Source organism: Trachurus trachurus (genome assembly GCF_905171665.1).
Source record: "Trachurus trachurus genome assembly, chromosome: 22".
In the NCBI taxonomy this organism is placed as follows: Eukaryota; Metazoa; Chordata; class Actinopteri; order Carangiformes; family Carangidae; genus Trachurus; species Trachurus trachurus.
The window spans coordinates 29728459-29741346 of NC_139907.1; the positions used below are offsets into that span (position 1 = coordinate 29728459).

Consider the following 12888-nt stretch of genomic DNA (forward strand, 5'->3'; position numbering starts at 1 on the left):
ATATTCTGTTAATGTCAGGTTGTCATGACAAAGACATTTTCTGGTCATGTCACTTTGATTAATGTCAAGTTGTCATAATCAAGACAACCCAAACAATGTCAAGTTGTCATTACAAAAACCGAATGACACTTAATGACAACAGTCGTAAACGATTATGACATTTGACATAATGTTTACGACACATTGATGACTGAGTTATGACACTGTTATGACAGTGTTATGTCAATCTTATGAATACCTATTCAAGTAAAATGTTACCTAGTACTACTACTAACACAATTACTGCTTCCCATACTATAAATACTGACCTACTGTGTATGTTTCTGTTCCTCAGTCTTCCTACTACCTTTGCCACTGTTGACATTGATGGTGCACGGAAACTCATCTTTGCTCTGCCAGGTACTACATGTTAAGTAGCGGTGTGTGTGTCGTCCTAGACCCTCTCCCATCAGTGTTTCTCTGCCTCAGCACCTGGCCACATTATTCATGTCAAGCCATGTCCCATTGCTACTGTACAGTATAGTGAGATTTAATGTGGCAGCAGAACAGTAGACACACTGTAGAAGAAGAGCAAAGGACAAGGATCGCACATGAGACGTTTGTGTACAAAAAGACAAGGTCGTTGTATATCATGTGCTAAGTGTTGGTTCAGGCTCGATCTGTTCCCCAAGACTTCATTCAGGCATTTACATGACTGAAGCACGTTTTGGTCCTTATTTCTTGACAGTATCCAACAAAAACTAAAGCCCCCTTTCCAGCTGTCAAACAGCTAAGACCCTCTAACACCTGGGTGAACCCTCCCCTTCAGCTGTGTAACGTCTCTCAGATCACACAGACACTGTGAACCCACTGGTCACCACCGTGCTGGTAAACCAACCTACTCTTTTTTTTTTTTTTAAGTATATTTTTTGGCGTTTGTTGCCTTTATTTGATAGCACATGGCGAGATAGACAGGAAAGGGGGAGGCAGAGAGAGGGGGAATGACATGCAGGAAAGGTCTGCCCGATGCGGGATTCAAACCGGGGACACCTGCGTTGAGGACTGTAGCCTCTACATGGGGCAGCCGCCTTAACCACTGTGCCACGCACCGCCCCGAACACTGCCTACTCTGAACTCACGGAGACTCCAACACAGTCTACACTGTGGCCATCAGCTCACTCCACTGTGTGCGTGCGTGTGCTCTGTACCTCATGTTATGTCTTCACTCCCTGCAGTTGTGTGTCCCCAGTGTGAACAGAAAGGCAACAAACAGAAAAACACTAATTCTGGCGGAGAAGGGTCTAACAGCAGTTGAAATTCTGATGAACTTGTGACGTGTGCATACTGATGGCCACTACAGTTTAAATTTCATTGGCAACAGTGGTGCGATTATGAAGTATTTTGCAAATAGAGAGCTAGGAGTCCTGTAGCCCGGCATAAACACTGTCATTCATGGAGGCCACTAAACCTCCAGCATGTGTTTGTAGCTAGAGCCAGTGTGTGATCCCACACCTACAGAGAGGTGCATCATAATTGGGTGGTTTACCATATTGATATAGTGCTGACATGGGTCAATAGCATTTTATGAGGTATTTTATTTAAAGGTAAAGTTCAACATTTTGGCAAATTTGCCTATTGTCATAATCCTTATAGTCATAGCAGTAGGTTCATTACCTTTAATTATTGGTGCATGTTGTTCTGAGATCAGCGGGGCAGAGACACAAGCTGCTCAGTGAACACAATGGAGGTGAACGGTACAGGTCCCCTGTCCCTCATCACACTCATCAAATACACACTCCAACAACTCCACAACGCTCTCATGGACAAGTTGTGACCTGCACATTCACCACGCTTTTTGAGGTAAATGCGTAGCCGGAACTACATTCCAGACACAGCTGCTGGGCGGAGTGATTTCAAAAGCGCAAGTAGTTCCGAATATTTGCTTCATGTGTCGTAATGTTGCATAATTATACATGATTATCTCATAGCGTGGTGAATGTGCAGGTCACAACTTGTCCACCAGAGTGTTTTGGAGTTGTTGGATTGTGTATTTGATGAGTTTGATGAGGGACAGCTCACATCTCTGCCCCACGGTCTCAAAACAACATGCACCAATAATTAAAGGTAATGAACCTACTCCTATGACTATAAGGATTATGGCAAATTTTGCCAAAATGTTGAACTATCCCTTTAAGCAGCCTCAGGCCTGGGCTGTGTAACACCACAAGACATAGGTCTTTGACCTACACACCAGTTGAAGGCGGCTGTGGCTCTAAAGGTTGTCTACTCATAGCAAGGCAGCAGTTTTTAGTTTTTAGTTTTGTGTGTGTGTGTGTGTGTGTGTGTGTGTGTCTGTGTGTGTGTGTGTGTGTGTGTGTGTGTGTGTGTGTGTGTGTGTGTGTGTGTGTGTGTGTGTGTGTGTGTGTGTGTGTGTGTGTGTGTGTGTGTGTGTGTGTGATGTGCAGTCATGGCCAAAGGTTTTGAGAATGACATAAATCTTAATTTCACAGTGTGCTGCCTCAGATTTTATGATGGCAATTTGCGTAGAATGTTATGAAGAGTGATCAGATGAATTACAATTAATTGCAAAGTTCCTCTTTGCCATGAAAATGAACTTAAGGAGAGAGGTTCAGGTGTTGTGAAGAAGGCTTCAGGGTGCCAAGAAAGTCCAGCAAGCACCAGGACCATCTCCTGAAGTAGATCCAGCTGCAGGGTCGGGGCTCCACCAGGGCAGAGCTTGATGCTCAGGAATGGCAGCAGGCAGGTGTGAGGGCATCTGCACTCACAGTGAGGGTAACACGGAGGAGAGGCGGGGGGCAAAAAGGGGCAACTTAAAGAAGCCACTTCTCTCCAGGACAAACATCAGGGACAGACTGATGTTCTGTAAACGGTCCAGGGACTGGACTGCTGAGTCTTTTCTCTGATCAATCCTTCATTTGGGGCATTTAGAGGAAGATTGTCCGTAGAGGAAAAGGTGAGCGCTGCCATCAGTCCTGTGTCTGGCCAACAGTAGTCTGGCCTGACGGAAGTGCGTTGCTGCGATTGCTGCAGCTTTCCCAGTCCGCCCGGTAAAGGGAAACATCAACAAACAACAACAGGAACGGAACCAGCAGGGCTGTACAGTGCGAGCATTTCACTCGCATATGCGCCTAAAAATAGATTGTGCGAGTAGAAAAAATAAAAAGGGAGCACACGTGCGAGTACGGATTTCAACCCTTTCATTCGCATTTTCTAAAATAAATCCATACAAAGTGGATCAAGCTAGAGTAAAATGTTCACGCATCTCTAAACAAATCCATCCTTCGGCAAATAACAACACAGCTCTTGTGATGACGCGCGATCACATCTCAGTCACACAAGCTGCACTTTTTTTTATCAGTAGGATACTCAAGCGTTGCGGTAAAGTTTGTCTATTTAATTAACTGTGTTTAATTGACTGTCGTTTAATGTAGCAGGATCTCTGTGTAAACGTATGCGCAGCGCACTGATCACACAGGGAGAGAGGAGGTGAAAAGAGACAATAACACGGTACCTGTTGTAACTGGCTTCAGCCTGTACCATCGCTAAAACACCGCCGACCAGAAGAGTGTTAATGTAGCCTCTAACTTCATGAACGCAGCTCAAACCGGACTGGTGCCTCAGCACGGCGACCAAGCTTTGATGATTACACCGGATCCGCGCTGGTTTAAACTTTACAGTATCCCGCCGTATTTCAGCCGGGTCGCTACCGGAGCTTCATTAAAAAAAAAAAAAAAAAGCGCTCCTGGAGGCGTTTCCTCTGCTGCAGCTGAACAGCTGACATGTGATCACAGTCTCACGTTTAATTTAATTATTATAAACTTCAACCTCAGAGCTCTCTGTCTTCAGACTGTCCTGACCTGTCCCTGGACATCACACAGGGACAAATTGGAGCTGCCTGTGTGAGTTTTATTAATGTTTACATCAGGCTGAGTTCAACAAATCAGTTTATGCTATTGTGATTTAAGTAGTTAAATAGAGTTAATATCAAGTGTAGTGGCAGGAAAGACCAATTCACCGGTATCAAATATGGTGTTGGTCATAGAACAAGTAAAAAAAAAAAAAAAAGTTGAAATACTTCCATGTATGACCCATGCTTGGTCACATTAGAAGTCAACTTAAAGGCAGAGGAAAAATGTTTAGGGTGTTTTTACTGTTCTCAAATGTAAAAATGGGTCACATTTGACCTTCAACATTATTTAAAGGTTAAATAACGTGTTACTTAAACATTTTTCATTGTGCTAACTAACAAATAGAGCCATGTATAAGGACTCTTCAGCTTAAATTCCTCAATTAATCGTTAATCAATCAATAAAGTCTATCAACTAACAATTAATTAATTAATCGATAATTTTCATCCCTACACTGTGTGACAAAGATGTTCTGTGTTTAAATGACAGAGCAGTTGGCCTTATGATGGCACTGTGTGTGTATAATGAGTGCACGTGTAGTGTTAATAATAAAATTGTGTTATTTATGAAATTTGATAGTGCTCCTAAATTTTTTCTGTGCTCCTAAATTTTTTCATTTAGGAGCACCTGTGCTCCTAGTGAAAAAGCTAAGCGTACAGCCCTTGGATCTATTATACATCCGTGTCATGAACTGAACAGAAGAAGACATATCCATCAGCGGTTGCCAACCATCGTTACACCGCGGACACAAATCCAGTTTCCAATATTTTGCAAGCGCACCGTTGCTACGGCGCCGATCACAACGATTGTGACTGGTTGAAAGAATTCCAAACGGCCGGAGTGTTTTTTTCTCTGATCACAGAATCACAGGCGGACCAGCCAGACCCTTCTTCTCTGGAGGAGGGTCTGGCCAGCGAGACTAGGCCAACAGTAAAGCATCCTGACTCTGTTCAAGTGTGAGGAGTGGCCTCTGGTACCAAAACATCCTTCAAGAGCAACTTCTCCTAACCATCCAGACACTTGATAAACTTGATGTAAATGTCAATAACAACCAGTGACACTTATGAAATGCTTGTAATTATACTTCAATAACCACAGTAACAACTGACAAGAAGATCTAAAAACACTGAAGCAGCAAACTTTGTGAAACCCAGTACACGTGTCATTCTCCAAACGCTTGGCCACAGCTGTAGTGTAACGTGTGGCGTGGGGGATAAGAGCAGAGAAACTCTGTATCTGTGCAGTTCATTCACCATTTTAACCCCGGGCACATTTTGCTTCTTTAACACACTGCATGCTCTTCACACAGAGGTTCTACATGTTAGCACTGTTCAGGAGCGGTGATGCAGATGGACACACACAGATACAGCAGCATAACCTACTGGGTTAAGATGCTACTGGTAAATCAAGCTGCAGTGACCATCTACCCCCTCAGTGAAAACCATCCACATCTGGAGGTTTCCATGCGTGAGCTCTTGCGGGTTGCGTCCTTTTCAGATCACACACTGGAGCCAAGTTAACTGAACAGAACACCAGCTAAAGGTCATAACATCTCATCAGCACTCGTGTTTTAGTAAAGTAACTTTATTACCCATAGTAGCTGTCAGTTCACTTTGTGTTTCTAGGACACCTTGTAGTGTACTTGGGCCCAATCCCATTTCTCTTTTTTACCCCTACCCCTTGCCCCTCGCCCCTTGAACGGGGTTGAAAGACAACCCCTACGAATTGGGACACCCCTTCAACAATCACATACGTCATCACGTAGTCTCCACTGGCTTTTACGTAAGCAGATGCGGCGAGCTTTTGCCAGAAATCCAATCGCCTTGTACCATATAACTTAATAAAATAAAATAAAACTTAATGCAGACTGATCGGTTCATTGTAAAACATTTATTTATTTTTGTAAATGTGGTGATTAATGTACGTAGGCTATAGAGGCAGCGCTGCTCCTCTGTCTGATACACACATGAAGCTTCACTTTTCATTGAAACAAAACTAATGCTACTGCCACAATTGTTAGATTTCATCAATGAGACCAACATTTATCTCCTAAAAAGAATTTAATAAGCCGGTAGTAAACCTCTAAAAACCTGCGGGTAAGTTAATTAGCGATGGCCTTCTCTCCCGGGATGAGGACGTAGATTGGCCGGCGGAGCAGCTCTGCAGACCGGCTGCTGCCTCTGTGAGGAGCCGCTCCTCCTCGAGCTTCACTTCTCCCAAAAAACGTCGAAGCAAACTTCTAACCCGCCGTCATTTGGATAAACTAACCGCACATTTGGGACCTAAACAGTTACTTTCTCGCATGAAAAAATATTAAAACTTAATAAAGTGACGTAATAACCGCGCTACAGTGAGAAATAAAACAGCTTTTCGTTTTACAGCCACCGCTGCCGGCTGCCGCGAGATGCATTCTGGGAAACTTTTCATACCCCTCCGTTTGAAATGTGCATCTGAAAAATCTCTGTTTGAAGGGGTATGTAGTCCTACCACTTCCCCCTACCCCTCTGTCCTAACGGGAATTGGGACACCCCTACCCCTACACGTGAACGCGCAAAACGGAGGGGTAGGGGTAAGTGGTAGGGCCAAGGGGGGAAATGGGGTTGGGCCTTGACCTCTGACCCTTCCTCTGTGTCCCTCTCTAAAACTGCCCCTGGTTTAAAAACCTCTACTCCACAGTGAAGCAACTGATACTGATTTTATTCGGACCAACTAATAACATGGTAAATACTGAGAAGAAATAGTTGGTACTGTCGTCTGAAGAACTGCCACAGCCAAGTGACCAGTATGCACTACGCTGGCAATTGAATGAAATTGAAGATATGGAATATCTGCAAGAACAAGCCCCTGCAGAAAGTGTCAGTCTGTCTGCTGTGCTGGGGTCTCATTTATAAAACTGTGCGTGGGATTAGGACTGGATGCTTCATTCCATGCAGCCGTGCCGTCCTCTCCTGCGCTCCGGGAGTGGACAATATGACGGAGAGACGGTGGTAATGAAATATAGAAAAGGAATTTTGATTTAGAATTTTCTGTTAGATTCTAAGAACATGTTTCCAAAACAATTATTCAGTCCAATGCAAAATAAAACCGTTGACTTAAATCATTCTGATTACATGGATTTAACGCATGATACGGGTTGAAATTAAATGTGTGAAGGGCGATAAAAACATTTGTTCTTCTCAAACTACATTTCTTCAGTCTGACTTCAGAGACGTTCTATATTGCTTCAGTTCACTCCGTCTGTCGCCACTTCCCCTTTTCCTCCAGACTATGTGTACACATGGGTCAGAGTCAGCTTAGGGCTGCGCACTGCGCACATTCTCCCGTCAAGTTAGTTTTTTATAGATCACAACCTTTGCGTGGAAAGTGAGCTGGTTTTGTGCGTACGTCACGTTTATAAATGAGGCCCCTGATCCTAAAGTCTAGTATATGTCCTGTGGCCTTGTAATGTGGAGTGTGTTGGTCTGTGCTCCACTCTAGCATTGTGTATGTATTGCTGTTGTTATTAAAGGAAACTTCAGCTTCAGAGAAACTGGGCCCTCCCTGCTGGAGGCCGTGGCTCCGAGTGAGGCGGAGGCCAGACAGCCACAAAGCCCTGCACCTAGAGGAAGTAGGTCCTGGTCCTGATCCTGAACCAGAATGAGCCATGATCCACCTCTGTCCGCACAGACCCCCTTCCATTGTGCTTGGAAGAAAGACATCCTGACCTTGATGCCCAGATGCCTTTCTCTCTGACCTTAACCCTTAAAGGGATATTTCAACACTTTTGGCAAATTCTCCCATCACCATAATCTCTATAGTCATAGCAGTAGGTTCATTACCTTTAATTGTCAGTGCAAGCTGTTTTTAGATCTGCGGGGCAGAGACGTGAGCTGCACGGTATTTCCACCTTTCCCTCATCAAACTCATCAAATACACAATCCAACAACTCCAAAACACTCTGGTGGACAAGTTGTGACCTGCACATTCACCACACTATGAAATAATAATTAACATTACGACACATGAAGCAAATACTCTGAACTACCTTTGCTTTTGAAGTCAGCAGCCGTGTCTGGAATGTATAGTTCCGGCTACGCATTTACCTCAAAAACAACTCTGTCTCGCAATGTTACATTATTATGTCATAGTGTGGTGAATTTGATGAGTTTGATGAGGGAAAGGTGGAAATACTGTGTGCCCCGCCGATCAAAAAACAACTTGCACCCGACTCAGGTGACCCTATGCTGCGTGTCATACCCCCTCTCTCTCTGCCTCCCCATTTCCTGTCTCTCTTCACTGTCCTATCAATTAAAGGCAAAAAGCCCCAAAAATATAAAAAACAGCTTGCACCGACAACAAAAGGTAGTGAACCTACTCCTAAGACTATAGGGATGATGGCAATAGGCAAATTTGCCAAATTGTTGAACTAACCCTTTAAACAGTACTGCATAGTATGACTGACTAACATTCTAAGTGTCACAGGTCTGTGACAGCAGATATTTCTGTGATAAAACCTGAGTTGTCACTGAAATACACTGAAAAACCAACACACACACACACACACACACACACACACACACACACACACACACCAGTCGTATCCCCTGACCAATCCTCCCATCCATATATCCAGCACTGGTAATACTGGTTAAGTCTCCTAACCCGAGTGTGTCACCTCAGCTGACTGGCAACATGAAGAATGACTAGACAGACTGTAAGCTGAGATACTGTCCAGCTCCCTGTCTTTGTGAGCCCCCCCCCCCCCCCCCAGTCACCTGCTCCACCACTCTCCTCATGCTGCATCACACTGTGCTCGAGGCGGTTACATTCATTGAGATCTCACAGATATGAACATTTTGGCACTATACAACTTGTTTTTGTTCACTTGGGGGTCAGTGTCCCGCAGCTCAACTCACAAGCCTCATTGGACCATGGTTACTCATTCACCACTTAGAACCATCTTTTAAAGGGGACATATTATGGAAATATAGCTTTTTGAAGACTCTTTAACAGATGTTGCCCCCAAAATGTGAGAATTGACACAAAAAAAAACTCCCTAGGTTGAAATCCATGTGTTTTTATGAGTTGTTCCCTTGGTTGTCTGGCAGTGATGTAACTAGTTTTCTAATTTGCATAACCCCACCCCTACCTGGTAGCAGTAGAAGGGGCGGGGCTAGCTGTGGTTCATTAGCATTTAAAGGGACAGGCACTGAAAGCAGCCGTTGTGAACAGGGCTGTTTAGAGAGGATGAAAAGAGCTGTGATGTTTGATCCTTGGGGGATTTTGACTGAAGCATGTCACAGACATGTCTTTAAGACACTTAGGAACTATTTTAATTTGTGGAAAAGTGGCATAATATGTCTCCTTTAAGACATACTGCAGCCCCCACTGTGCTGATTAGGACACTGTCTTCACCAGCTTGTAGTTTTGGAGGTGCTTGAGCTCATCAGACACTAAAGTTTTACTAGTGTTTCTTGTTCTTCTCTGATCTCCAAATTGAAAGGCCTGAATTGCTTTGTGACTCCTTTGATAATTACCAGAAGTAGAGACATATTTGGTGCTGCCATGGGAAACAGTTGTCATAAATTAGCTTTGCAGACATCTGTTTCTCTGCTTCCTCTTGTTCCTCAGTGAAAAGGCTAAACACGTAGCCTGTAGTCTTGTTTCTACCTTGGCTCTGCATGTCTTTATTATCTGGGATGAGCTTCAGGACAACACACTGGATATTGAACGTGTCCAATTAAATGAAGACGCATATCCATTACACACAGTAAAAGCTGATTCCGTGTCCTTCCCAAGATGTATTGCACCTGTCACACTGCTTTACCTGAGTCTGTCTCTACACACTAGCACCCTGGCAGTGGCAGTGTCTGACAGTTGATTTAAAATGTTAAAGGGATAGTTCAACATTTTGGCAAATTGGCCCATTGCCATAATCGCTATAGTCATAGCAGTAGGTTCATTACCTTTATTTGTCGGTGTAAGCTATTTTTAGAACGGCGGAGCAGAGCCGTGAGCTGCTCAGAGCTATGCTATGGTGGCTAAAGGAATTTCTTGGTTTCCCTCATCAAACTCATCAAATACACAATCCCAAAACTCCAAAACGCTGTTGTGGACAAGTTGTGACCTGCACATTCACCACTCTATGAAATAATAATGGAACGTTACGAAACGGAGCCGTTTTTGAGGTAAATACAGGGTAAATGCAGAGTCTGCTTGCTGAAAAACTGTCCCTGAACGCAACGCGCATCAGCAGTTTTGCATAAATTTACCTCTACAACAACTCTGTCTGGTAACGTTGTGTTATTATCTCATAGCGTGGTGAATGTGCAGGTCACAACTTGTCCACAACAGCGTTTTGGAGTTTTGGGATTGTGTATTTGATGAGTTTGATGAGGGAAACCAAGAAATTCCCTTAGCCTCCATAGCGTAGCTCTGAGCAGCTCACGGCTCTGCTCCGCCGTTCTAAAAATAGCTTACACCAACAATTAAAGGTAACGAACCTACTGCTATGACTATAGGGATTATGGCAATGGGCCAATTTGCAAAAATGTTGAACTATCCCTTTAAACCAATGATTCATTTGTAGTCCAAACATACACGCTCTGGCACCAGGATGCAGTCCAAACAGTTTTGCTGACACAAAGCTCTACTGTCTTTGTACAAGGTCTCCAGCTTTGGTTGTGACTGTGACCTCAAGATACATTTATTCATCACGTACAAGAAATGCACAGGGATCTGTTTGGCTTCTATCAGGCACATACAGAGTCCAGTACACACACATGTTTCATGGACACTTATTAGACACCTTGCACTGTCTGCAATCACTTATTGTATTGTACATGGTAAATTTCCCCAACATGGGACGAATAAAGGAATATCTAAATGTAGACAGAGTCATATAGATTGTAGTAATTAGCTGCTCAGGATGTAAGTCAGTTGTTACTATGTCCATGTGTTCCTCCTGACTAACTGAATGTTGTGTTGTTGTGAAGGGAACCCAGTGTCTGCAGTGGTGACATGTAACCTGTTTGTGATTCCTGCTCTGAGGAAGATGCAAGGCATTCTGGATCCTAGACCTACTATTATTAAAGCTAGGGTAAGACACACACACACACACACACACACACACACACACACACACACACACACACACACACACACACACCACACACACACACACACACACACACACACACACACACACACACACACACAGCACAAAGATCATCTGGCTCTGTCCAGAGTGAACAAAGTCTCTGAAGCTCTGCTAATTAAAACGTTTTATGTTTGTTTGAAATACTTAAAGCAGAAGTAAGCGGAATGTTTGTGTTAATATAAGTCTTAAATAGTTGTATCTTCCGACAGCAATCACTTCTATAGAGTGTTTGGTCTGAAACACGGGTCTGTCAGTCACTCTGCTCTGCTGTAAGCCCAGGAGAAAACTTTCCTTGTATCCTACAACCTTTATCCAATGAGGAGAGAGAACGGCATAAAGGGGCGGTCCTCTCTGTGTGTGCAGCCAAGGGATGCGCGTGAATGTGGTGACGTAGGGACGAGGGCGGGGACTGCTAACTCCATCTGCTGACAGGAAGTTAGCCAAAACCACCGGATCGCTGACTTCTGCTTTAATGCTATATACACGAGTGTGAATTAATCATCTCAATCTCAGGAAATAAACACATTTTTAAAAAATCTAAACGGTTCTTTAGAATATGAAGCAGTTGTTTTAACCCTCCTGTTGTCCTCCTGGGTCAAGGAAGAAAGGAAGGAAGGAAAGAAGGTAGGACAAAGGGAAAGAAGGAAGGAAGGAAGGAAGGAAGGAAGGAAGGAAGGAAGGAAGGAAGGAAGGAAGGAAGGAAGGAAGGACAAAGGGAAAGATGGGTGGAGAGAAGGAAGGGGAAAAAGAAGGAAAGATAGAAGGAGGGAGGGAACAGATTGGGTTAATTGGGTCAAAAAGGAAGGAAGAAGTAAGGACAAAGGGAAGGAAGGAAGGGAAGGAGGAAGGAAGGAAGGAAGGAAGGAAGGGAGGGAGGGAAAAATGATTGTGGAAAGAAGGAAGGGAAACAGGAAGGAAAGAAAGATGGAGGGAGGGAACAGATTCGTTCAAGGAAGGAAGAAGAAGAAGGAAGGAAGAAGGGAAAGAAGAAAGGGAAAAGGGAAGGAAAGAAAGATGGAGGGAAAGGGGACAGATCAGGTCAATTGGATCAAAAGAGGGAGGAAGAAGAAGGAAGGACGAAGGGAAGGAAGGAAGGAAGGAAGGAAGGATGGAAGGATGGAAGGAAGGAAGGAAGGAAGGAAGGAAGGAAGGAAGGAAGGAAGGAAGGAAGGAAGGAAGGAAGGAAGGAAGGAAGGAAGGAAGGAAGGAAGGAAGGGAAAAGGGATTGTGGAAAGAAGGAAGGGAGAAAGGAAGGATGGAGGAAGGGAACAGATTGGACAACGGAGGGTTTTAATAGGTCTTTAACAGGCTAGTAAGTTTGTATGTGTGTGTGTGTGTGTTGCAGCTTTCCTGTGATGTTAAGCTGGATCCCAGACCAGAGTACCACCGCTGTATTCTCACCTGGCATCACCAGGAGCCACTACCCTGGGCACAGAGCACAGGTACACACACACACACACACACACACACACACACACACACACACACACACACACACACACACACACACACACACACACACTTGTGTAATCTCCCCCTGTAACAGTGAGGACACACACAAACACGGGCCTTGTGTGTGACCTTCTCACTCACGCATGCTGTGTGTTGTGTCGCCCCAGGCAACCAGGTATCCAGCAGGCTAATGTCAATGCGTAGCGCCAACGGCCTGCTGATGTTGCCCCCTAAAACAGAGCAGTATGTGGAGCTGCATAAGGGAGAAGTCGTGGACGTCATGGTGATTGGACGGCTATGATGCAGGTACATCGTTCTCTCATGTGTCTCACTGATGTGTCTTCAGCCAGGACACCTGGACAGGTGAAGTGGAGGAAAAGACCAACAGTA

At 44.3% G+C, this 12888-nt stretch overlaps 1 protein-coding gene across 2 annotated transcripts in view; it reads left to right on the forward strand.

The window, feature by feature from the left end:
* The window catches only part of gphna (gephyrin a), a 46907-nt gene that overhangs the window by 31112 nt on the left and 2907 nt on the right, over window positions 1-12888 (forward strand). For both annotated transcript variants that reach the window (XM_083998296.1, XM_083998297.1), the window contains 4 exons: window positions 335-399; window positions 10883-10986; window positions 12392-12488; window positions 12666-12804. In XM_083998296.1, the coding sequence (XP_083854422.1) occupies window positions 335-399; window positions 10883-10986; window positions 12392-12488; window positions 12666-12799 (400 nt within the window). In that variant the 3' untranslated portion in view covers window positions 12800-12804. The remainder of the gene's footprint in view (window positions 1-334; window positions 400-10882; window positions 10987-12391; window positions 12489-12665; window positions 12805-12888) is intronic.